Genomic DNA, 27,653 nt, shown 5'->3' on the forward strand with positions numbered 1-27,653 from the left:
TATCAGAGCGACAAGTGCACCGATGCTGGTTAGTAAATTCGCCTTCAGGGCAGACTGACTCCCACCCGACCTGAGCTGAGGGGAATTAAACTAGTTTTAAACTTTTATTTTGACTTTATTAAAGGTTGTTTAGCTTCGTTATCGAGTTTTTATTTCTGTTTTGTGAAGTACAGTCGCTTAAAAGGACTTCAGACTGGCTCCGTTGCTCTGAAAGTGTTGGGACGCGGCGGTTTGAGGCAGTTTTGAGCTCTCGGTTGTCTCGGTTTGTGTCTGGATGAATATTCGATCGGTTTGTGTGTGCTGGAGCTGAATAGGTGAATCCGAGCGGAATCTGGACTCTGTGGGACGCCGAGTGAAGAAGCTCAGTGTTGAATGGCTGCAGAAAGCACCAGTACAGCAGGATGAGGAAGGTATGTCCCAACTTAACGTGTCGTGTCTGCAGTTTTACTTCAAATAAACACGCGTGTGAAATAAATAGCTAAAGACAGACGGTTCTGGTGAGCAGAAGATGATATATATATATATTTAAGCTTTAGTTGTGTTTGTTGGGACTTGTTGCTTGAGGAGGGGGATCTTCTGCACTGAGGGGCAACATTCATTGTGTTCGCTGCTCCCAAACCCCCAACCGTCTCCATAGTGACAGGAGTTACCATAGTGACGGGTGTAGTTATTGTTACATAGTGCTGAGTGTTACTGTAGTATTAGAACTATTAACGGTAAAAGTAGTGCATATAATACTAGCTTTATACTAGTCAGTTATACACTGTGTGCACAATTATTAGGCAAGTGAGTATTTTGACCATATCATAATTTTTATTCATCTTTTCCAACTCCAAGCTGTATAAACTTGAATGCTTATTGTATTTAAGCATATCAGGTATTGTGTATTTGTGTAATGTGGGAGGGTGTAGCCTAAGAAGATCAACACCCTATATTAAGGTGTGCATAATTATTAGGCAGCTTCTTTTTCTCAGGCAAAATGGGCCAAAAAAGAGATTTAAGTGACTCTGAAAAGTAAAAAATTGTAAAATGTCTTTCAAAGGGATGCAGCACTATTGAAATTGCTAAGATATTGGGCCGTGATCACAGAACCATCAAACGTTTTGTTGCAAATAGTCAACAGGGTCAAAAGAAATGTGTTAAAAAAAAAAAAGATGCAAATTAACTGCCAAAGATTTGAGAAGAATCAAACGTAAAGCTACCAGGAACCATTATCCTCCAGTGCTGTCATATTCCAGAACTGAAACCTACCTGGAGTGCCCAGAAGTACAAGGTGTTCAGTGCTCAGAGACATGGCCAAGGTAAGGAAGGCTGAAACCCGACCACTACTGAACAAGACACATAAGTTGAAACGTCAAGACTGGGCCAAGAAATATCTGAAGACAGATTTTTCAAAGGTTTTATGGACTGATGAGATGAGAGTGACTCTTGACGGACCAGATGGACGGGACCATGGCTGGATCAGTAACAGGCACAGAGCTCCTCTTCTACTCAGATGCCAGCAAGGTGGAGGTGGGGTACTGGTATGGGCTGGTATTATTAAAGATGAGCTTGTTGAACCTTTCCGGGTTGAAGATGGACTCAAAATCCACTCCCAAACCTACTGCCAGTTTTTAGAAGACACTTTCTAAAATGTCTGCATCTTTCAAGAAGACCATGATTTTTATGCAGGATAATGCTCCACCGCATGCATCAAAGTACTCCACTGCATGGCTAGCCAGTAAAGGCCTAAAAGATGAAAGAATAATGACATGGCCCCCTTCCTCACCTGACCTAAACCCTATTGAGAACTCGTGGGCCCTTCTTAAACGGGAGATTTACGGTGAAGGAAAACAGTACACCTCTCTGAACAGTGTATAGGAGGCTGTGGTTGCTGCTGCACAAAAAGTTGATCATCAACAGATCAAGAAACTGACAGACTCCATGAATGGAAGGCTTTTGGCTGTTATTGAAAAGAAGGGTGGCTATATTGGTCACTGATTTTTTTTTAAATGTCAGAAATGTTTATTTGTTAATTTTGAGTTGTTTGTTTATTATTCTCACTTTAACAGATAAAAATAAACAAGTGAGATGGGAAAATTTTAGTTTTTTATTTAGTTGCATAATAATTCTGCACACGTAGCTATTTTCCTAAGAAAGCCAAAACCTCACTTTCACTTTCTTAAATATTCAGGTTTAAGGTTTATTAACATTTTGAATTGACTGAAAGCACAGTAGTTGTTCAATAATAAAATTAATCCTCAAAAATACAACTTGCCTAATAATTGTGCACACAGTGTATATATACACTTGTTTCTACACTCACTGTCCATTTTATCAGCTCCACTTACCATATAGGAGCACTTTGTAGTTCTACAATTACTGACTGTAGTCCATCTGTTTCTCTGCATGCTTTGTTAGCCCTGTTTCATGCTGTTCTTCAATGGTCAGGACCCCCACAGGACCACCACAGAGCAGGTATTATTTAGGTGGTGGATCATTCTCAGCACTGCAGTGACACTGACATGGTGCTGGTGTGTTAGTGTGTGTTGTGCTGGAGTGTCCACTCTATTACACACTCCTACCTAGTCGGTCCACCTTGTAGATGTAAAGTCAGAGACGATCGCTCATCTATCGCTGCTGTTTGAGTCGGTCATCTTCTAGACCTTCATCAGTGGTCACAGGACGCTGCCCACGGGGCGGGGTGTTTTTTTGTTTGGTAGACTATTCTCAGTCCAGCAGTGACTTTTAAACAGTGAGGTGTATAAACTCCAGCAGCGCTGCTGTGTCTGATCCACTCATACCAGCACAACACACACTAACACACCACCACCATGTCAGTGTCAGTGCAGCGCTGAGAATGATCCACCACCCAGATAATACCTGCTCTGTGGTGGTCCTGTGGGGGTCCTGACCATCGAAGAACAGCAAGAAAGGGGGCTAACAAAGCATGTAGAGAAACAGATGGACTACAGTCAGTAATTGTAGAACTACAAAGTGCTTCTATATGGTGAGTGGAGAAACAAGGAGGTGGTTTTAATGTTATGGCTGATCGGTGTATATTGCAGTGCTCTTACTTAGATATAATGATTGTTTTTGGAGTCACTGTAACATGCTGTGTTATTGAAGTGGTTGTAGGGATTGTTGTGATGCACTGATTGTAATAATCATCACAGTTATTGTTCTTTTGTCGTAATTGGTTGGTACTTTATAGGCGTGTTTGTGGTCGCTGTGATGTTGTGCAGACGTGTTATTATCATGTAGGTGTTCACCCTCATCCAGCACTTATTAAGTCACTCCTGTCTGGTACGTACATTCGTTCATTATTTGATGAGATATACGGATGATTTTTGTAGGTTTGGAGCACATCAGTGGGTCTGTATGCTTTGCCACACCCTGTACCTTACGTATTAATTAGAAGGGACTCCCATAGGACCTCCACTGACAGGAGGATGTTTGGATGGTTGACCATTCTCAGCATGGCAGTGGCACTAACAGGGTAATGACATGCTAGTGTGTGTTGTTCTGGTTTATTTATTACAATTGTGTACAAATTCTGAGCTATTTTTCAGGGTTTTGATGTTGTATGTTTTATTATCTGTACTATCAGTTCCGGGGGTTCAAATCATGGACTCTTAAATACAGAAGGCACATGGCGATATGTGAACCTAGCTTTTTATTATTATTTTTTTTTAATTTATTTATTGCATTTTCTCCCCTTTTTTCTCCCCCTTTACCGCGTCCAATTATCCAGTTTGCATCGTCTATGCCGAACTCTGCCCTGACCGTTGAGATCGAAGCGAACCCACATCCCCTCCGAAACATGAGCAGCAGCCGCCTGCATTTTTTCACCTACACATTGACGAGTGTGGCGCCACCTAGCGTTGCAGGCGGAGAGACACACCCTAAGAGCACTCTTCCTCATCTCTTGTGCAGGCACCTCTAATCAGCCGGCAGAGGTCGTAACTGCACCATTCTGACAGAGAAAAACCCCCTTCCGGCCCCTTGTCCCGCCCCCAACTGAACAACTGGCCAGTCGTTGTTCATTTGGCCACTCGGCCTCGAGCCGGTAAGGCAGAGCTGGATTCGATACCATGCAGCGCCACCTGAGCGGCGTGAACCTAGCCTTCGAGGGGACACATATCAGTGCACCCTGGATAAATAGGTGGGTTGTGTCAGGAACGGCATCTGGCCAAAAACTGCCAAGGCTGGTTTGTTCTGGTACGAGTGTATAGGTACAGCATTGTTGTTAGGATTTAATTATACTGGTCTGCTGCTGGTCTGTGTAAACTAGAGCTATTTTATGTCCAATTTTACAGCCTCTCATTAAACCAAAGGCTGTGTCCCAAATCATAAAGTTCTGTACTAACAAGCATTTTAATAGAATCACATTAGTGGGTACTGATACGGGCAACTCTAAGAGACAGTTTTTAACGTTTGTGGGTAACTGAATATGCTTTGAATGGGGTCATGCACAGGCTAATCTCTTCTTAGCTTAGTTGCCGGGTTAAATCTTCTCCCGCAGTGATTATGATTATTATTATTATTAATTTTTTTTTTTTTTTAAGGCACGTCTCAATGAAAGCTTTTTGTTTTCTAACAGATGTTTTATCACCACCCATCAACACATTCATGAGTGCTGGAATGTCCTCCTCCGTACTTAAGGCATGGAGGCAGCACTATCTACAGACGCTCACATGGCAGATTTTTGTCTCTCACTGTGTGCCTCCTCAGTCCAGACGGCTATAACTTACGAGCAGCGTTTCTTTACTCCCGTTTGCTACTTAGCCGCCCATTACCACACAGATGCACATTCCTGGAGCTGTTGATGGAAGAGGCTTTGTGTTGTGTACACTCTCAGTACTGGTTTGCGTGCATTATTGAGAATTCGTGCTCCTTTGTGCAGCTGGAATGAGACTTGAAAGACAAGATAAAAAGAAATATCAATTATTATTTCATTTTTATTTCATTCTTATCAAACGCTTGATAAAAAAAACACTGGTCCAGTCAGTGACACCAGGAATCTTTGGGTGCAAGGCAGGAGTAGCCTGGACAGGGCACCAATCCATCGGAGGTCTTTGGACAGGGACACAGATGATTAATCTGAAGAGGCTGAAGGCATTTGGTCAATCTCCAACCATTTCTGTTCATCTGACAAGCTGAACCAGCTGAGTGGTTCTCCACCAAGGGTGCTTTCGCTGAGAGTGCCCTTGACTGAAGACCAACCTGCTGAAAGAGGCAAGTGCCAGGCTGAACCCTGGAAACCCTTATTTAGGAATGGCTGGCATAACACGGGTGTAGGGAGCACCAAGTACCTTTGGGATGGGGTGAAAAAATGTTGGTTCCAGACATTAGAATGGACTGCATTGCATATATAATCGTTTAGGAATGCTTATACAGGCATATCGATTATTCAACCAACTATTTTGGTACTGTGGTACTTTTGAGCGTGAGTACACACTTCATCAGCGACAACGTCCCCACAGGTTTTGTTCCAAGCCCAAGGCCGAGAGGAGTCCTCTGTAGTTCAGCGTGTGGTAAGCAAATGCCCGAGGAGCCGGCCCTGTTACCAGGCTTCCCACGGCACCAGCAGGGCGTGTTCCACCCTGACAATCGCTTTCCTTCTCACCTGACATGAAAAGCAACTGGGGCACAACATGGTATGCAGGGGCAGTGAGTAAGCGGGACTAAATTACACTCTCTTTTACCGCATAGTTGAGCTCTTCGTGCTGTACGTCGGCCTCTCGCTGAGCTCAGACTGAGCCGTTTCCTCTAAACGGAAGAATCTGTGTCTCGCCTCAGCCTGGTGTGTTTGTGAACGCGCAGATGCATGAACGGTCGTGGTCGGGTTATTAAAACCCTAAGCAGATTAGATCTGAGGAGGATGATGAGCACAGCACATGGCGACCGAGGGTTTAGCGCAGTGAGACTCCTTTAGCGTGACCAGGACGACGCCGGTACTGATAACCTGTAGCCGGCTAGACATTAAGGCACTGAGCTCAGTCATTTATTATAATGATTTCATTGTCCTAACAGGAACTTGAGCATTTTTCAGTCTCCACTATTCCGGTTTTTCATAATTGTTTACTTGTTTGTTGTTAAACTTGAAAGTATGACATCCTCATCTTTTCATAGTTTCGTGGCAGGCCGGCGTGACTTGCTCGTCTGGGTAGATAACTAGAACTGGTATGGTGGGTTTAATTGTTTAACCTTGTATGATTTCATCCGTCATCAATGAAAAAAAGGTGACATTTTAGTTGAAGACGTAATGCTGACGACTTACGGCTCATTTTCATAAAACTGGTTAAACTAAGAATGCTGATTGGCTTGTCACGTGGTGTCTTATGTTAGTGCAACATCTGTGTTTATTTAATTCAACTGGTTATAAATTTAATAGGGTTTAAATCTCAGGCCGGGCTCTTAAATACAGAAGACGTGTGGCGGTAGGTGAACCTAAATACACCGATCAGCCATAACATTAAAACCACCTCCTTGTTTCTACACTCACTGTCTATTTTATCAGCTCCACTTACCATATAGAAGCACTTTGTAGTTCTTCAATTACTGACTGTAGTCCATCTGTTTCTCTGCATGCTTTGTTAGCCCACATTCATGCTGTTCTTTAATGGTCAGGAGTTGGATCATTCTCAGCACTGCAGTGACACTGACATGGTGGTGGTGTGTTAGTGTGTGTTGTGCTGGTACGAGTGGATCAGACACAGCGATGCTGCTGGAGTTTTTAAACACCTCACTGTCACTGCCGGACTGAGAATAGTCCACCAACCAAAAACATCCAGCCAACAGCGCCCCGTGGGCAGCGTCCCGTGACCGCTGATGAAGGTCTAGAAGATGAGCGACTCGAACAGCAGCGATAGATGAGCGACCGTCTCTGACTTTACATCTACAAGGTGGACCGACTAGGTAGGAGTGTCTGATAGAGTGGACAGTGAGTGGACACGGTATTTAAAAACTCCACTCATACCAGCACAACACACACTAACACACCACCACCATGTCAGTGTCAGTGCAGTGCTGAGAATGATCCACCACCTAAATAATACCTGCTCTGTGGGGGTCCTGACCATTGAAGAACAGCATGAAAGCAGGGTAAAAAGGTATGTAGAGAAACAGATGGACTACAGTCAGTAATTGTAGAACTACAAAGTGCTTCTATATGGTAAGTGGAGCTGAAAAAATAGACAGTGAGTGTAGAAACAAGAAGGTGGTTTCTGTATTTTGTAGATTTTACTGTAGTGCTTGTAAACCAAGCAACAAGAGCAGAGACGTGAGTGTGTGATTTATTGCAGTTATTTGATAAACACACTCCTTGTGTTCCGCATTGTGGTATCGTCCCCATATTGTATTACAGGCTCGGCTTGGCTCGGCTCACAGAGCACTTTGTGCTGCCACTTATCATGCATGTGGCTTAGAATGTTTAAGAATAAGACTTTTAAGGCTTTCAGGTAAATTAAACACATTTCTTACATATTTACAGAACATGTCATGAAACGATGGGGGTTAAGTGTATTCAACTGGATTTTCTGGTCCCCTGTAACGTATTAGCGTGAAATCCTCCACTCTGGGAGTTTAATCTAAGCCTGGCTCTGGCTGGTATCTGTGCAGGAGGGGTGTACACAGGGGGGGGGGGGGGGGTATCTCTCTCTGAGCTCCTAATTAACTCCACTCCTGCGTTTATCACGTGACCGGGGAGCCAAGGAGACCGAGAGCGAGGAGAGAGCGAGAGACGCTGGCGCATTAACTTCTGAGACGCTGGAAAGCGCGGCCCATTTTGGCACGCCGAGCTCGAGGAGGGACTCGGGAGTAAACTTAATTGCATTCCTTTAAAACAGTAGTCAAACAAAGGGTGGAATGCCGGTTTCCTTTTTTTAGCTCTTCATAACAAGGTGCTTCGAGGCATAGACAGGGTGGGTTAGAGCAAGATTTTGGGTTCTGTCTGTTTTGTGAGTGAGGCAGAGGTCATAGCAAGGCTGGAGGAAGTGACCTGACGTACTGTAGGTCACTCTAACGATGCCAGCTGGTCCGGTCTAAAAGCATAGTTTGTGTCTTTATTGCACCAACAGGGAACTCAGCTGGTGGGAATAAAAGCACAATGATCTCCATGAGAACCCTCCGTGAGAACCCTCCGTGAGAACCCTCTGTGAGAACCCTCCGTGAGAACCCTCCATAAGAACCCTCTGTGAGAACCCTCCGTGAGAACCCTCCGTGAGAACCCTCTGTGAGAACCCTCCGTGAGAACCCTCCGTAAGAACCATCTGTGAGAACCCTCTGTGAGAACCCTCTGTGAGAACCCTCCATAAGAACTCTCTGTGAGAACCCTCCGTGAGAACCCTCCATAAGAACCCTCTGTGAGAACCCTCTGTGAGAACCCTCCATGAGAACCCTCTGTGAGAACCCTCCGTGAGAACCCTCCATAAGAACCCTCTGTGAGAACCCTTCATGACAACCCTCTGTGAGAACCCTCCGTGAGAACCCTCTGTGAGAATCCTCTGTGAGAACCCTCCATAAGAACCCTCTGTGAGAATCCTCTGTGAGAACCCTCCATAAGAATCCTCTGTGAGAACCCTCCATAAGAACCCTCTGTGAGAATCCTCTGTGAGAACCCTCCATAAGAACCCTCTGTGAGAACCCTTCATGACAACCCTCTGTGAGAACCCTCCGTGAGAACCCTCCGTAAGAACCATCTGTGAGAACCCTCTGTGAGAACCCTCTGTGAGAACCCTCCATAAGAACTCTCTGTGAGAACCCTCCGTGAGAACCCTCCATAAGAACCCTCTGTGAGAACCCTCTGTGAGAACCCTCTGTGAGAACCCTCCATGAGAACCCTCTGTGAGAACCCTCTGTGAGAACCCTCCGTGAGAACCCTCCATAAGAACCCTCTGTGAGAACCTTTCATGACAACCCTCTGTGAGAACCCTCCGTGAGAACCCTCTGTGAGAATCCTCTGTGAGAACCCTCCATAAGAACCCTCTGTGAGAATCCTCTGTGAGAACCCTCCATAAGAACCCTCTGTGAGAATCCTCTGTGAGAACCCTTCATGACAACCCTCTGTGAGAACCCTCCGTGAGAACCCTCTGTAAGAACCCTCTGTGAGAACTCTCTGTGAGAACCCTCTGTGAGAATCCTCTGTGAGAACCCTCCATAAGAACCCTCTGTGAGAACCCTTCATGACAACCCTCTGTGAGAACCCTCTGTGAGAACCCTCCGTGAGAACCCTCTGTGAGAACCCTCCGTGAGAACCCTCCGTGAGAACCCTCTGTGAGAACCTTCCGTGAGAACATTGCCCCCTCTCCCTGGATGCCAAGTTCCTGGAGTAAAAATCTTAGAGTAAAAACTCAGCAATTTGTTCGATGAATCACAGTGGATTAGAGCTTTATTCATTCTTAATTATACTCATGAAAACCTTTTATCAAAGCCTGAGCACTGTACACCTTTCAAGCTGGGGACTGGAGGGGGGTGGAACCCCTAGGAAAGAGATTTTACAGCTACTGCTAACACCACTTAGCCTGCACTTGTGAAAAAGCAGTGAATAGTATGTTTTGCCAGCTAAGGTCTATAAAGGTGCCTCATTTAATATTGATTAATGTCAGAAAAGATCAACATTGTACATGGACATGACGGATACACAGTATTGTGTTTGAGGTTTTATACCTAGAAAACCACCTCCTTGTTTCTACACTCACTGTCCATTTTATCAGCTCCACTTACCATATAGAAGCACTTTGTAGTTCTACAATTACTGACTGTAGTCCATCTAGTTCTCTGCATGCTTTGTTAGCCCTCTTTAATGCTGTTCTTCAATGGTCAGGACCCCCACAGGACCCCCACAGAGCAGGTATTATTTAGGTGGTGGATCATTCTCAGCACTGCACTGACACTGACATGGTGGTGGTGTGTTAGTGTGTGTTGTGCTGGTACGAGTAGAGTTTTTAAATACCGTGTCCACTCACTGTCCACTCTGTTAGACACTCCTACCTAGTCGGTCCACCTTGTAGATGTAAAGTCAGAGACGATCGCTCATCTATCGCTGCTGTTTGAGTCGCTCATCTTCTAGACCTTCATCAGCGGTCACGGGACGCTGCCCACGGGGCACTGTTGGCTGGATGTTTTTTGTTTGGTGGACTATTCTCAGTCCAGCGGTGACTTTTAAACAGTGAGCGCTGCTGTGTCTGATCCACTCATACCAGCACAACACACACTAACACACCACCACCATGTCAGTGTCACTGCAGTGCTGAGAATCATCCACCACCTAAATAATACCTGCTCTGTAGTGGTCCTGTGGGGGTCCTCATCGTTGAAGAACAGGGTGAAAGGGTGCTAACAAAGCACGCAGAGAAACAGATGGACTACAGTCAGTAATTGTAGAACTACAAAGCGTTATAAATGTTATACCAAGGGTGATCAGCTCAGCCCATCATCTCATTTTTGTTGGCACTAGAAGGTTTGATTAATCAAAATATGGGTCTGTATTTCCCCTGCACTGTGTCAAATGAACAATTGGATAAAATCGACTTCTCTGTGATCTCTGTGGTAAATGTAGGTCTTTTGATAGCAATTGAGCAGGTTCCCCCTGTCCGTATTCTAAACACCGACCTCCGTGTCTTCATGTCTTGCAGGTAACTTTGTGTGAGGCTTCTCAAGGTAAACCGTCGAATGGAACCCCTTTCACTAACGATCCCGAGACCTCCCAGAGTCTCATCACTAACTCCCACGTGGTGAAGAAACCGAATCCATGTTTGCATCCTGCAGGTAAAACCCCGGTTACGCCTGCTCTCTCCGAGAAGCGTGAGGTCAATGGACTAAACCCTCAGCCCTGGTACAACTCTACGCTTGCAGACAGACAGGATAAGTCATGTCCCTCCAAGGCCGTCGGGATGTTTTCCTTCCAGCGGAAGTGCAGTGCGCTGGGCTCTGAGCAGGCGACCGGTCTTCACTTCATGGGTTCCTTCAAAAAGCTGCGCTCTTCTGTACTCCAGAGCATCCAGAACAGGAGCGGGGTATCGGGTACCAATCAGGAAAACGACTTTCCTATAAACACTGACTACAGCAACGGTTTCCTGGTAACTAAAAAAGATCCTGTGCTGAACGCTGGAAGTGGTCGAAGTACTGGTAAAGAGACGCCGGCGGTGACCAACGGGGTGTCTACGGTCGGACCTGTTATACGCATTTTAGATGAAGAGGACGACGATGAGGAAGATGGGTATGGTCTACAGCGGAACTCCCACTTTTCTCGGAGTATACGCAGGGCATACCGAGCAGGTCGCATACCCTTACTGGACAACGGGTCTAAGCAACCGGAATGCACCACGTCTGAAGACCACACCCCGCGCACTCGTCCCTGCAGCGCTATAGAACCCGCCGGGCCCGACATGCCTTTCGGATCTGACGAGAATTCTAAGGTCTTGACTAGCAGGCTCAGCAAAAGCGCCGACAACTTGCACATCTTCAAGAGCCCTTTCCGACGCAAAGTGTCCTCGAATCCGCCCCAGCACCCAGAAAGCCCCAGCGCCCAGAAAATCCAGAGAACAGCCAGCGCCTCATCGGTAGACATGCAGGAGTGTGTGTCGGGCAGATGCAGAAGAAACACGGGAGTCAGAGTCAAGGTGCGGAAATTCGTTGGCAGTTTAACCGATCTTTCAGCCGACCATAAACCCACCCCGGTTCCTACCACGAAGGAACCCTTATCTACGCTCAGCCAGCTCCACGATGACTACTCTCGCCGGACTCCCTGCCTTCCTATCGCAGAGCGCCAACGCAGGCCGGCGCCGATACACGCCCGACCGCCCGACGAGCAGAAAACAGAGGCTGATGTCCACATCCACGCTTCCCCTTCGGCGCCCACCACGTGTAGCACCTTCCCTGATGGCGCTCAGCATTCCAGCCCCACAGAGGTGCAGCTTCCGGGGACGTCGACATCTCCCACTGACCAGCAAACGTCTTACACGATGAACTGTGAGACTGTGGAGGAACAGCTGGACGAGCACTGTGCGGACCCCACACCGGGGCAGAAACCGGACGGCGTTAAAGTAAACCCACAGGTAAGATTTTACTGTATTTCTGACCACTAGTGGCATGTAGAGCACTGGAACACTGCATGGGGAAGATATAAACATACACAGATCAGGCATAACATTATGACCACCCTCCTCATATTGTGTTGGTCCTCCTTTTGCTGCCAAAACAGCCCAGCAACTGTGATGCTCTGTTTTCTGACACCTTTCTATCAGAACCAGGATGAACTTCTTCAGCAGTCTGAGCTACAGGAGCTCGTCTGTTGGATCGGACCACACGGGCATCAATGAGCCTTGGCCGCCCATGACCCCGTCGCCGGTTTACCGCTGTTCCTTCCTTGGACCACTTTTGATAGATACTGACCCCACAAGAGCTGCAGTTTTGGAGATGCTCTGACCCAGTCATCTAGCCATCACAAAACCCTCGTCAAACTCGCTCAGATCCTCACGCTTGTTCATTTTTCCTGCTTCTAACATCAACTTTGAGGATAAAATGTTCACTTGCTGCCTAATACATCCCCCCAACTAACAGGTGCCGTGATAAAGAGATAGTCAGTGTTGTTCACTTCACCCGTCAGTGGTCATTATGTTATGCTTGGTCGGTGTAAAATGCAGCTCTACATGCAGAACCACTCTGTTGAATGATCGTGGCGCGTTACCGTTGCTTTTGTTGCTGATTTGCAGAACGTGATTAGTCCTATGACTAATTTATTGTTTGCTTCGTGCGGGGTGGACATACTTTCAGTTCCCACCCTTTTCCGGATACTGTTTTGTGTCCTGTACGAAATGCATTCCGAAGGATCCGGTTAAGCCTTATTAACAATTTAACACCGACGGTGGCATTCCTACTGACCAGTTCTCCTGCTAGTTTCGTTACGTTTCCGCTTTAGCAGTATTTTTATTGTCGATATAACAGCTGATTTGGATTGTTGGTTGGTTTTATTACTCTACACTTGGGTCATAAGTCCTTGAGTTAGTTAGTTAGACCAGAGTTAATGCTTAATGCAAGGATCCTGAACCTTCTTCTAGAGTGTGACCGCATTCCGAGGCTGAAAATGATGTGCAATGTATTTTTAAACACAGATTCTATTTCTAAAATGTGTTTTTGCACATTCGTACTTATATAGATATACAACCCCAAATCAGAAAAAGTTGGGACAGTATGGAAATTGCAAATAATAAAAAACACAGTGTTCTTTACATTGACTTTGACTTTTATTTGAGGTCAGACAGAATGAATCTGAGATATTTCATCTTTTATCTGCTCAACTTCATTTCATTTATTAATAAACATCCGTTCCTCCATTTCAGGCCTCAGTCTCGTTCTTCCTGCGAACACGTCTGAAGATGTGCAACAGTCCGGGGTCGTTGTTGTCACATTTTTCGTTTCAAAATCCTCCACACATTCTTTAGTGAGGACAGGTCAGGACTGCAGGCAGGCCAGTCCAGTACCCGTACCCTCTTCTTCCGCAGCCGTGCCTTTGTAATGTAAGTCTTGTTAAAAAATGCTGGACGTCCCTGGAAAAGACGACGTCTTGAAGGCAGCACATGTTGCTCTAAGATCTCAGTGTACTTTTCTGCATTAATGCTGCATCACAGAAGTGTAAATGACCTTTATCAAGGGCACTGACACGCCCCCATACTATGACAGACCCTGGTACTGACACAGCACCATAACATGACAGACCCTGGTACTGACACACCCCCATACCATGACAGACTCTGGCTTTTGGTCTTGTTCCTGATAACAGTCTGGATCCTTTTCGTCTTTGGTCCAAAACACACAGTGTCCATTTTTTCCCAAAAAAGACCTGCAATGCTGATTCGTCTAACCACAATACACGTTTCCACTGTGTGATGGTCCATCCTAGATGCCTGTAAACCCAGAGAAGTCGACATCGCCTCTGGAAATGGTTAACATAAGGCTTCTTTTTTTGCACTGTAAAGTGCATGGAACTCCGTATTGTAGTGCTTGACGAAGGTTTGCCAGATTAATCCCTCGCCCATGTGGTCATATCACCTGAGGGATCAAAGATCACGGGCGTTCAGCTTAAGCCTGCACCCTTGGCCTGTACCTTAGTACAACAATAGCACGACTTATACAGGTTATTAGGGGCTGTATTGTAATTCCTTGGGGGTCCTGTCCCAGGTTATGACCCCTTGGCTTTGTGAAGTAACTGCGTACCACCTTTAATGTCCTCAGGTGACAGGTGAACTCAAGGATGAAGTTAATAACGTACTGCCTACATTCAAGGTCACTGATTATAATGGGTCTATTAAGGAGCATTATGCTTTGATAAGTGGTAACAGAGACAGCTCGTTCGATGGACTACATGGATTGATTGTAGCTTGCGTCAGACTTTTAGCTGACCCCTGTACTTGCTCATGCGGTCATACTGTTGACCTGACTGGTCTAATGCCAGGAACCTTTTTTATTGTTTGGCCTTGGTTGATCCAGCCTGAGCAACAGGGATGAATGAATGAGATAATCTTGCTACCTATCAAGCACATGCTCCTGACTCATACTTTTATGACCTCACCTTGATGGCTGATGGTTGGAAACGCTTGGATTGGTGGCGCACGTCGAGACCCAGCTGTGCTACACTCGAGACCGGGGTTAATCATTACCCGGGTTTATGATTAGTACCGTTGCCTAAAAGCAACTCTCAGCTTTCAGACTGGATACTGAGAAAAGGGGTTAAAGTACAGCACAGATGCACCAAACACACGTACACACACGCACACACACACACACACACACACACACACACACACGTCTCTGAATTCTGTATGTCTGTCTATTCTGTATTAGTCTGGCTATAAGAATGATCCATCATCAGAAGTTTGACTGTGTATAGATGTATAGCAGTGTTGTTATGTATTATTGCCATGGTGCTGACCCACTGTGTACCGTTTCAGTGCTTCTGGAAGACTCCGGAGAGCGAGACTGAACATCAAGAGGTAAGCCGACTCTAGACGTCCTCTTTATTGGAATGATGCAATCATAAAATCACTACATCGGCCACACAGGAGTGCAGGTCTGGATCTGTACCGTATTTAATACGATGCATTTCACAGGTTTTCCTTTTCTTTTTTTAGCAACCCTGATGTGAAATATTTTTAGTATCGTTTCCTGAGTTATGTTTACCCATACCGGTGAAAATACATTCCTCCCGTGTTGACTCATAAATGTGCAAACTCATTACACTTCAGAGCTGATTTTAATTTAACAGCAAGAATTTAAATGCTTTTCACTATCAGTCTACTTATATTTATCCTGATACCTGATACCAGCATTCTTCATTCATGGTTACTAAAGGTGGGGCAACACCACCACATAGCCAAGATTTTGTAGACACCCGAAACCTAATTACAACCAAAATTATGGGGGCGGCACCGTGGCTATGTGGGTAGCACTGTCGCCTCAGAACAAGAAGGTCCTGGGTTCGATCCCCAGGTGGGGCGGTCGCTAAGGGTGACCCTGAGGCACAGGTGGGTGTGGCAGGAGGACTGATGAAGACAAAGTCAGCGCATCTCTCGCTGTCGGGTTTCGGAATGGGGCTTCCGATGCCGGGTGGAGTTTGCATGTTCTCCCCGTGTCCGCGTGGGTTTCCTCCGGGTGCTCCGGTTTCCTCCCACAGTCCAAAGACGTGCAAGTGAGGTGAATTGGATACACTAGATTGTCCATGACTGTGTCTGATATAACCTTGTGAACTGATGAATCTTGTGTAATGAATGTAACCAAAAGTGTAAAACATGACGTTAAAATCCTAATAAACAAACGAACAACCAAACTTATGGATATTATTTCATCTTGGTCCTCGTTGTATGATAACAGCCTTGTTTGTGTCCTTTCAGTCACCGGAGTATTACTGAGATCAGGCGCTATTGTAGGGTAATAAAGCCGTGACGTTTATCTCTGTACATGTTCTGCTCATGTGCTGAATTGAATTTCTGGTCTGTATTTAAACGTTTATTTTCATCATCTGGTTCTTTTATTCCAGGCGGCATCAGAAGCCCCATTTTTGGACGACCTTCCGAAACCCAGCAGCGAGAGATGCACCGACTCCGTCTTCATCAGTCCTCCTGCCACACCCACCTGTGCCTCAGAGTCACCCTTAGCAACGCCGACCTCGCCGACCTCGTCCTGCGACACGCCCATCTCTCTGGTGCCCAGGAGGAGAACGAGCAGATCCAAACCCCGCCCGATCTCAGACTACGGTCAACTCATGTGCAAGAAGTACGCTGTCCCTAACGAGGATGTGGAAATGGACTTCACCTCTCAGGAGGACTGCACTGAGAGTCACGACAAGGAGAACGGCTACGTTAACGGGGACGTGGAGGGAAAGAGGAGACGACCGGTCTCTGTTATAGGAGTGGATCTGTTTGTTTGTCCTGATGAGAAGAAAGACAGCGATTGTTTACCCTCGGTGAGCTTCGTTTAATGTTCACAAATCTTGATTTACCTCATGATTATATCAGAAATGTCACCTTAAACTCTCATAACATGTATAAATGGTTAGCTTCTCTTGGATCACTAATATATAAAGAAAAACCTCATTTATAACTGTGGCATGCAAATGTTTAGCCCCTGTTCCAGCTGTTAAGTCTCAGAACGTGACCTGTTAGGCTTTAATCGATTTGTTCGGACTTGTTAAGCAGGGCAAAAATAGGAATTCAAAGGAAATTGGCAGAAGATTACAATTCCAGAGGGTAATATATCACCTGTCTTAATACACCTTGTGCCAAATCTTCACAACTATGCAATTCTTCAAGCAGCTGACTGAGGATCTGAAATGAAGCTAATTGAGGGCTACAAACAGAGGAAGACTATAAATGGGTCCAGGAAACTTGTTAAGCAGGAAACTGTGGAAGTAAAAAACTCATGTAAGCTGCTCTTCAAAATCCAAAGCAAAACCCCCACATGACAGCCGAGGACCTACAGAAAGGTTCCATCGACGCATAAGTGATCTGCATTGAAGACGAAACATCAGTAGACGAAAACCTTCCCAAAGACCTAATCATAAAGTCTGCAAAACAACGTCTAGATACACAAGAGGTGTTTTAGAAACTGATGAAGTAAAAATGGAACACATTGGCCACAATAATCAAAGGTTTTGAGCAGGAAGGAACAGCACTGGGTTTAAAATAGCACCCGGCCTACTGGTAAGCATGGTGTGGATCTAATATGCACATACATTGGATGGGTGGATGGAAGAATGGATTTCACAAAACCTAAATTATTATGAACTACTTCAAGAAAGAGTAGCTGAACCTTTGGCCCTCACACGTCCCTGACTAAAAGTGTTCTTTAGTGGAAGAAAAACAAGAATTAAAAGACTTATATATATATATATACAGTGTATCACAAAAGTGAGTACACCCCTCACATTTCTGCAGATATTTAAGTATATCTTTTCATGGGACAACACTGACAAAATGACACTTTGACACAATGAAAAGTAGTCTGTGTGCAGCTTATATAACAGTGTAAATTTATTCTTCCCTCAAAATAACTCAATATACAGCCATTAATGTCTAAACCACCGGCAACAAAAGTGAGTACACCCCTAAGAGACTACACCCCTAAATGTCCAAATTGAGCACTGCTTGTCATTTTCCCTCCAAAATGTCATGTGATTTGTTAGTGTTACTAGGTCTTAGGTGTGCATCGGGAGCAGGTGTGTTCAATTTAGTAGTACAGCTCTCACACTCTCTCATACTGGTCACTAAAAGTACCAACATGGCACCTCATGGCAAAGAACTCTCTGAGGATCTTAAAAGACGAATTGTTGCGCTACATGAAGATGGCCAAGGCTACAAGAAGATTGCCAACACCCTGAAACTGAGCTGCAGCACAGTGGCCAAGATCATCCAGCGTTTTAAAAGAGCAGTGTCCACTCAGAACAGACCTCGCGTTGGTCGTCCAAAGAAGCTGAGTGCACGTGCTCAGCGTCACATCCAACTGCTGTCTTTGAAAGATAGGCGCAGGAGTGCTGTCAGCATTGCTGCAGAGATTGAAAAGGTGGGGGGTCAGCCTGTCAGTGCTCAGACCATACGCCGCACACTACATCAAATTGGTCTGCATGGCTGTCACCCCAGAAGGAAGCCTCTTCTGAAGTCTCTACACAAGAAAGCCCGCAAACAGTTTGCTGAAGACATGTCAACAAAGGACATGGATTACTGGAACCATGTCCTATGGTCTGATGAGACCAAGATTAATTTGTTTGGTTCAGATGGTCTCAAGCATGTGTGGCGGCAATCAGGTGAGGAGTACAAAGATAAGTGTGTCATGCCTACAGTCAAGCATGGTGGTGGGAATGCCATGGTCTGGGGCTGCATGAGTGCAGCAGGTGTTGGGGAGTTACATTTCATTGAGGGACACATGAACTCCAATATGTACTGTGAAATACTGAAGCAGAGCATGATCCCCTCCCTCCAGAAACTGGGTCGCAGGGCAGTGTTCCAGCATGATAATGACCCCAAACACACCTCTAAGACGACCACTGCTTTATTGAAGAGGCTGAGGGTAAAGGTGATGGACTGGCCAAGCATGTCTCCAGACCTAAACCCAATAGAACATCTTTGGGGCATCCTCAAGCGGAAGGTGGAGGAGCGCAAAGTCTCGAATATCCGCCAGCTCCGTGATGTCGTCATGGAGGAGTGGAAAAGCATTCCAGTGGCAACCTGTGAAGCTCTGGTAAACTCCATGCCCAGGAGAGTTAAGGCAGTTCTGGGAAATAATGGTGGCCACACAAAATATTGACACTTCAGGAACTTTCACTAAGGGGTGTACTCACTTTTGTTGCCGGTGGTTTAGACATTAATGGCTGTATATTGAGTTATTTTGAGGGAAGAATAAATTTACACTGTTATATAAGCTGCACACAGACTACTTTTCATTGTGTCAAAGTGTCATTTTGTCAGTGTTGTCCCATGAAAAGATATACTTAAATATCTGCAGAAATGTGAGGGGTGTACTCACTTTTGTGATACACTGTATATATATATATATATATATTGTTTATGCTCTTTCTCCCGACGTTTAGCGCGTCCAATTGCCCGATTGTGTCACGCTTCCTCTCCACCAATTCCGATCCCTGCTCTGATTGAGGAGAACAAAGCTCAACTCATACACTCCGACACGTGGGCAGCAGCCGTATGCATTTTATCACCTACACCAGACTAGATCAGCTGCGGATCAGCCCTGTGTACGGAGAGACACACCCTGATCCGCACTCTTTCCCCGCCTCTGTGCAGGCGCCATCAGTCAGCCAGCAGAGGTCGTAGTTGCATTAGTTATGAGAGAGAGAGAGACCCCATCTGGCTCAATACCCCGTCCCTATATGAACTACAGGCCAATCGTTGCTCGTGTGGCTGCTCAGCCCAGCCGGCAGCCAGAGCTGAGACTCGATTCGATGTATTCGACATCCCAGCTCTGGTGTGCTAGCATGTGTTTTTACCGCTGCGCCACCTGAGCGGCATAAAAAGGCTTCTGATTAAGTAGGGTGCCCAATCTTTTGCAGATGCCCTAATTACCTTTTGTTGGAGCATATCGAATATAAAGTACACTCCAAATTATTGAGTTCAGGTGTTTCAGCCACACTCCTTACTAATAAGTGTGTAAAAATATTGACTGTGTTCATGTGCAGACTGTTTTGTAGGCTTTAAAAATCATAGGTCAGTGTTTTAGAAATGTCCTGAGGGTAATGGTGTGTTCGCATCGTTTCACAATTACCGTGTTTTTAAGCCGTCAACAGGAAACACTTTGCTAATCCCCATTCATAATTGATAGAGATACAACCAGTTTAGAAAAGACATAATGCACCTCTTTAGTTTCACTCTTAAAACACTGGTTTAGAAAAGACTGAGCTCATGATGACACTATGGAGTTACAGACTTTCTCTATTGTGTTATAAATCACACTGAACTCCACACACTCAGCCGTAACTCTGGTATCAGTGTTTTAAACACACGTGTGGTTACGTTACATTATCAGACCCGTTCTGTATTCACCTGTGGTCGCAGTGCCATGTTTGTTTTTCAGAACCTCACTCGGTTCACTGCTCACTTGAAAAGTGAAGTCTGTGTAAACATAAACCACAGTAAATGGTTTACAGTCAATAAACGGCGCTGTGCTTCTGTTGCTGTGTCGTAGCCCGTCGCTCGGCCTCCTGTGCCCTCTCACGGGGTGCCGCCGTACCGCGCGGTATCTGCACGCCTGCGCCCCTGCGTCTTCTCCCAAAGCACTCCGACAGGTCTGGACAGAGTGGGTCGCCGCAAACAGCACCGAGTCCTCAGTGGTGAGTAGAGACGCTCTGATCGGATGATGATGATGAGAAATCGAAACAATAATAACTGAACTTAGTTCTTTTTTAAGAAAGCCTGTATTTAATAAAGCCTTCAAATAAGTATAGCTAACTTGATTAACATTAGTTGTATTTGTATGAGAGTCGAGGCTGATATTTTACATGTTTATGTGCACGCAGAGAGGCTCTCTGATCCGACTCTCCTGTCTCTAGTGGTAAAAGTGTGTGAGATGGAGATCGAGTGTGATGTTAACTGGTTTTAACTGGTGTGTTTGTGTCTGCAGAAGGAATCTCGGATGCCAGCGCTGGACTGGACGACAGCGTGAGCGAGGAGGACGGCAGCTTCGATGAGCTCACTCAAGGAAAACCGTACCTGCAGCCAGAGGTCGATTTGTCCACTCTCAACCAGGTCAGGAACCGAACACGTGTACGGGTGTGCCTGCAGGGGCGTGAGTCGGGGCATTCTGTAACGAGCTACGCTTTTAAAATCGGCTGGGTTTAATGCATGGGCGGATGCGCCTGCACCTGCGCAACCACTGTCAGTAGTAAATCAGTTACAGGCAGAGCTAGTTACACACAGATCTGCATGTGCAGAGTTGAACAAAACAGCTTCACTGTTTGTGATTTTACTGTCTAACAGTTGTGCTGTTCATTATTTTAATTATGTAAATTATATAAATGGATAAAGAAGTGTTCCTGTTTATATTAAAATCTCCGAATGCGACGCATCAGCTATTAGAAATGAATTTAATTAACATTTTTATCCGACAGCATCAATCGAATGACTTTTTGTCAGTAATTGGTTAACCGGTTAATCACTGAAATCCAAAAATCTGTGTGTACTATGCCATAAAATGTTCAATTAGACATTTTTTACTTAAATAAATCCAGCAATAATGACTTCGGACGGTCCATATTTTTAAAAAAATTTAGTTTCTATACATGTATGCAGTGTTTGTACTTGAAACTCATAGGTGTGACGGAACAACAATTTAGATTAACAAAAGGCTCAGATTTCTTCCTGTGTCTGTGTGAATGGCCACATATTTTTCTCTTTCTGTTGACATTCGGCCGGTACTTAAAGAAAAATGCAAGATCTTTCGGTAGTGATAAGCACGGTAATCGAAATGCCCCTTAAAGCTATGAATATAAACACGTGTGTTTGAATGTTGAGTCATTCCTGGGAGGGGCCGTTGATGTTATGTGGGTTGCTTAGGTGCGTGGCTGAGTCTACAAGCTATAATGATTATATGGGTTAGTCAGTAGGTCACTGTAATTATGGAATTGTAATTATTTTGGAATTTCTAATTGGCGTAAAACTGTGCCAGATCAGGTGTGTGGACCAGAATGATCCACTGTGGTGACCCCTAATACGCATAAAAACTGGGACTAATATATTTTATGATGTTCGATAAAGACTAGAAATAGAAAAATTAAGATGTGTTTAAGGTTCAAAGTGTATGTCTTCAAGTTTGACTTATTTGAAGATCACACCACGTTGTTTAAATAATGAATGAAGCATTTGAGTCAAAACTGTCAAAAATAATAGTTTTATTTCCTAAAAAATATACGTACTTTGACTTTTTGCAAATCGAAAGATCTAAGCTAACTCCTCTCCTGTGTGCTCTCGCCGCAGTACCTCTCGTCCGGCCACACCGTGTACGCCGAGGCCCTCTGGGACCACGTGACTATGGGCGAGCAGGAGCTGGCCTTCAAGGCCGGGGACGTCATCAGGGTGCTGGATGCCCAGGAGAAGGACTGGTGGTGGGGGCTGGTGGGCGAACGTCAGGCCTGGTTTCCCTCCAGCTTTGTGAGAGTAAGTGTGAACTGAACTGCGCTCGGATCCCCCCCCCCCCCCCCCCCCAGTGGGACGAGCGCGGAACAAAGCCGAGCTCGAATACAGCTCGGCACGCCACAAAAACTTCAATGGCTGCTGGGGGGCGAGTTAAGAGGGCATTGTAGGAGCATTGCCAGGGTAACAGCTGTTGATTGGCAGATGCTGTGGGAGGTGGGGTCATGGGAACTGTGCTGTTTTGAATGGACGATGGGAAGTACTGTAAATTAGTCCTGAAATGGGCGGGGTTATGCACATTTTGACCTCGGTTTACTTCGCAGCAGATAGGATGTGTGAAATTTAACAGTGCAAATGAAGCTTTCTTCCTCCTGATTGATCTATTAAACACCGTACATTATGCCAAAACAAATAAAAAAGTAGGTCTTTCATCAAACTTAATACAATTGTAAAATGTAAACAGTATGATTTTAAAAATATTAACATCCCTCGTAATTGTAAGATCCTATAAAATACCTCACCAAATACGTCGATACTCAAAGACTTGTGGTCTTTACAATACAAATGCTAAGATAAAATAATTATACACGCATGTGGCGAGCACGGTTGGGTGTTGATTCATTTTGCTCTTCTGTCGTAGGTGCGCGTGAATCAGGAGGACTCGGCGAGCGAGAACGTAGAGGATTCTCCCGAGCAGCGAGAGATGCTCTGTAAAGAGCCGCACAGCCAGAGCGCCGAGCACCGGGAGCAGATGAGGGCTAACGTGGTGCGGGAGATCATGAACACCGAGCGCGTCTATATCAAACACCTGAGAGACATTTGTGAGGTGAGTCTTATTTTTTTGGTTTGTATTCCCTTTTCCTCAGACGTAGCCGATCGTGTCTGTTTAGATGCCCGGCCGGCTGATAGCACTGCTCTGCTAAGATTCAAACCCAGAGCTTACTGGTAGAGGGAGTGGGCTGGCTTACAGACCCCTGCACCACCCACGCATCTTAATAACGATGATAATAATATTAGTTGCACTTTTAGTATTATTAACTCATTTTAATTAGAGACAGAAACACTGGGTGCGAAGCAAGAATACGCTCCTGGCTCCTTTGCAGTTGTTGTTGTACCTTTGTCCTGGACAGAAGTAAACATCCATGATTCACTGTGGACTTTTCCATTTGAATCTAAAATGCTTCCTTTCTCTAATCTCTGAGAGATAAATTAATCACAGACCAGCACTTTTCCCCCAGTAAACAGGTTTCATAGGAAGTTGAAGCTTTTTGCACTCTGCACGGTTGCTGCTTAATGCTGCTCCCTACAGGCCAAACCTCTGAATGACAACGAGTTTCATTTGTTAATCAAACAGGGGTGTCAATGTCCTCTCCTCATCTGTGTGTAGGGTTACATCCGTCAGTGCAGGAAACATCCGGGCATGTTCACAGACACCCAGCTCAGAACCATCTTCAGCAACATTGAAGCGATCTACAAGTTCCAGAGGACGTTCCTCAAAGATCTAGAGAAGAACTACGACAAAGAAAACCCTCATCTGAGTGAAATAGGGGCGTGCTTCCTTCAGCAGGTACGCTGCGTACGCACATATGTGCATGTACACCTGTGTTACTATGTTATAACCGCTGTCATATCATTCCTGACCAGTTACCGGTGACACCAGGACATCCACATACATTCACTTACATTCATATTATGATTTTATAATAATGCTTCATACATGTGACAGACATCTAAACTATGACTTATCAAGCCCAGCATGACATTTTGATTGAATTATTAGTACCTGTATTACCAAAAGTGTTTGGACACCTGACCATGAGCTTGTTGGCTATCCCCTTTTAAAAACAAATGGTATTAAAATAAAAGCAATAAGCAATAAAACATGTACCACACGCACACACATCAATCATTTTCTAATGTAACTTACATCACATTTCTTCGATCAGGGTGAAGGATTCTCCATATACTCGGAGTATTGCAACACGCATCCGGCGGCGTGTGCCGAGCTGCAGCGGTTGATGAAGCAGAGCCGATACAAACACTTTTTCGAGGCCTGTCGCCTCCTGCAGCAGATGATCGACATCTCCATTGCTGGGTTTCTTCTCACGCCTGTACAGAAGATCTGCAAATACCCGCTGCAGCTGGGCGAGCTGCTCAAATACACACCCAAGGATCACAGGTAATCAATCGCTTAATAATCAAACCCAATCACTGTTTTTTATATACACACATTTAAATCTGATGATAACAGAATCATTATCAGAACTCAAAACCTCTGAAGTCAGAGCTTCAGACCAAATGCAGCCGGCTAATGCTGTATTTTCTGGAATATAAAAGTCATTTCACTGTACGTTGTCACCTAAATTCAGTTTTTTAGAGGACAGAAGTAACACAGACTGTTTATTTTAATGTTGCATAATGTCAGTGCTTGTGGGCAGTTGATTTAAAACTGTTTATAAGAAAATAGACCTAAATGATCCTGAATCACGATGTGAAACGGGACCGAGATATTTTATTATAATGTAAATTATCCCGAATCTCATTGCTGCTATATTTTTTCTCTTAATTAAACCTGACTGTAAGTAACTGAGGAGCAGAAATTAAAAACTAAACCTGCACTGCATCAATTATTATTAGAACGCAGAGTGCAGGATCAGCCCCTGGAGCAGAGAGGGTAAAGGGCCTTGCTCAAGGGCCCAGCAGTCGAAGGCTCAACCTACTAGACTACCACTGGCTCTGTCCCTATTATCCTGCAACACTGTTACTACCATGTTTACACTGTTGTTACTGAGTGCTTTATATCTGCTTGTTTCAGTGACCATACAGGAGTGTGTCAAGCCTACGAGGCGATGAAGAACGTGGCCAGTCTGATCAACGAGAGGAAGAGGAGGCTGGAGAGCATCGACACCATTGCTCACTGGCAGGTGTCCATTCTCCACTGGGAGGTGACGTCCATTTTCACGCACTGCTGTGTTTCAGTATTGTCTCAGCTGTATCTCCACATCAGGAGATCATTCCAGAATAACGACATGTGCCGCGTGCATTCTGTACGACAGAGAAATGCTGCTGTGTCTCATTTTTTAATAACTATTTTTGCTAATGTCCATCACAGGTCATTTGGTCTCATCAAATGATTTTAGATTAGTGATCAGCCACCAACAAAATAAATATAAGTAATAATTAAATACATAATAAGCATTATTATAATAAACACTAATATCATTTGCACTGTAAGTAGTCATTTTAAATAGCATGTTGTGTGATGGTGTTTTCTTTAGGCTGTTCCCGTATTTTTATGCATTCCTGACTTGTTGTTTTCATTCCTGACTTGTTGTTTTCATTCCTGACTTCTTGTTTGCATTCCTGACGCTTGTTTTCTCATCAGGGTGAGGACGTGTTATCTCGGAGCTCGGAGCTGATCCACTCCGGCGAGCTGACCCGGGTGGTACGTGCCGGGAAGACGCAGCAGCGCAGCTGTTTTCTGTTCGACCACCAGCTGATTTTTTGTAAGAAGGATGTGCTAAGACGGGACCTGCTGCACTACCGAGGGCGCCTCAACATGGACAGCATGGAGCTGATAGACCAGCCGGACAAGCGGCATCAGGATCTGGGCACGCTGCGTAACGCGTTCGCTTTACGTAACGCAGATACGCTGGAGGTGCTGTGCGTGCTGAGCTGCAGGAAGGCCCAGGATAAGCAGGCGTGGCTGGAGGCGTTCAGTCGGGAGAGGAGACGTGTTAAAGAGGATCAGGAGATGGGTGAGTCCCAGAGCAAGGATTATTTAACTGTGAAAGATTGGCGCCCTGTCAATGGTGTTTCCTGGCATGAAGGAAGTCACGTTTTGTGAGCTGGCATGGTGGGTATATAAGGTGTGGAAGGCACTCTCGACCCATATGGCTATGAATCCATCCTTACAGATCATGTACACCCATACATGCTGATTATCCTCCCTGGGGCGGACTGGTTCTTTCAGCAAGACGGTGCGACACGTCACACAGCTAGAAATGTCCCATAGTGGTTGGAAGAGCATGACCAAGACTTCCAGGTACTACCCTGGCCCCCAAATTCCTCAGATTTGAACCCAATTGAGCATCTGTGGGACCACCTCGATGGTCGTGTTTGCTCTATGGATCTTTCTCCACGCCCCTTCCTGCAGCTGTGGGATTCACTGCAGTCAGCATGGCTCCGGATAGCTGTGACGACCTAGCCCATCACTCCCTGCCCGTCTAGCTGCTGTCCGTGCTGCAGCTGATGCTCATGATAATGTGACTTGACAGTGATTTTATTGAATCATTGGCTTGTGATGTTACTTGTATAAAATAGATGATTAATTAATTATTTAGATGTACATTATATATAATATATAAAAATGGTATGCGAATTCATTCATTTGTTCTCTTTTCCAGGGATGGAGATCAGTGAAACTCAAAGGAAACAAGCGATTCAGAATGCCAGAAAATCAAAGCAAGGCAAACTAAAAAGTACGATAAGTGCACAGTGATGTAGTACCAGTAATATAATATAATAAAGTATTATAATTACTGTGTTAACACTCACTGTGTGGCTGTTTTCTTTCCTCCTCGCTCAGATATGAATTATCCTGGGCACCCAGCCTCTCACCATCACCAACCTCTCCACCCTATGCATCAGCGCCACATAACCGTACCGACCAGTATCCCCCAGCAGCAGGTCTTCTCTTTAGCAGAGCCGAAGCGGAAACCTGCGCACCTGTGGCACAGCTTCACTCGCAGCGCCCTGTTCCGAAAATAAAAGTGGTTCGGGTTTGTATCCGGTGACATGAAGAAGCCCCGCGCACAACCCTGGTGCCAATGTGAACCCACAGAAGTTGATAAATGAAAGGACTGTGTGTATGTTTGTGTTCTAACAGTGTTTCTGAGACCACTGAAAACCCCACGATCATGAGTTTTTGTTGTGATGTGTGAGGTGAAAGAGAGACTATATGAACATAAGTGCCAAAAGTATTTGTTCACTGTATGTAGTTGGTGTGGTAAAAGTGCTGCTTGTGTTGATTTTCCTGTCCTGTTGACCACATCGAAATGACAATGATGTTAATGACAATGATGTACATTCATCAACTTGCTGTAATCGTATTTCCTCAAGGCTGGAACCTGTTTTTGAAGGTTAGATGCACTAATAACTTTTTATGCTCTGTAAATAAAACACTTGTAACTTATAGATGTGTGGCTCTGTGGTTACTGTACTCATGTATGTTTTGATATAGCATTTATGATAGTAAGGTCTTTGGTTTGTGTGTGTGTGTGTGTGTGTGTGTGTGTGTGTGTGTGTGTGTGTGTGTGTGTGTGTTTTTCACCCCATGTACTCTGGTTTTATCCCATGATGATGATCATTTCAAATAGGTTAATGCATATAAATAATAAAATAATTGCACTACAGTTTGATTTGTATAATCAGTTATAGGGCAGTTGTAGCCTAGTGGTTAAGGTACTGGACTAGTAAGCAGAAGGTTGCTGGTTCAAACCCCACCACTGCCAGGTTGCCACTGTTGGGCCCTTGAGCAAG

The 27,653-nt window shown here is 45.0% G+C and overlaps 1 protein-coding gene across 1 annotated transcript; it reads left to right on the forward strand.

Annotated features, from left to right (window-relative positions):
• Positions 1 to 189: 189 nt before the first annotated feature.
• On the forward strand, positions 190 to 27,306 carry spata13 (spermatogenesis associated 13). Its single transcript, XM_062985586.1, has 14 exons — positions 190 to 410; positions 10,617 to 12,038; positions 14,931 to 14,972; positions 16,016 to 16,441; positions 20,170 to 20,314; positions 20,605 to 20,729; positions 21,957 to 22,136; positions 22,753 to 22,938; positions 23,500 to 23,679; positions 24,059 to 24,291; positions 24,928 to 25,057; positions 25,498 to 25,870; positions 26,519 to 26,593; positions 26,701 to 27,306. The coding sequence occupies exons 1-14, from the start codon at positions 402 to 404 to the stop codon at positions 26,880 to 26,882; spliced, it is 3,708 nt and encodes a 1,235-aa protein (XP_062841656.1). The 5' UTR covers positions 190 to 401; the 3' UTR covers positions 26,883 to 27,306.
• The last annotated feature ends 347 nt before the right edge of the window (positions 27,307 to 27,653 follow it).

The sequence above is a fragment of the Trichomycterus rosablanca genome, chromosome 23, assembly GCF_030014385.1.
Source record: "Trichomycterus rosablanca isolate fTriRos1 chromosome 23, fTriRos1.hap1, whole genome shotgun sequence".
NCBI lineage: Eukaryota > Metazoa > Chordata > Actinopteri > Siluriformes > Trichomycteridae > Trichomycterus > Trichomycterus rosablanca.

What these genes read in the sequence shown, in the direction of transcription:
- spata13 (XM_062985586.1), top strand. An exon ending in GCGAGACTGAACATCAAGAG is followed by an intron (nt 14,973 to 16,015) that starts GTAAGCCGACTC and finishes CTTTTATTCCAG; the next exon opens with GCGGCATCAGAAGCCCCATT. An exon ending in ACCTGAGAGACATTTGTGAG is followed by an intron (nt 22,939 to 23,499) that starts GTGAGTCTTATT and finishes ATCTGTGTGTAG; the next exon opens with GGTTACATCCGTCAGTGCAG.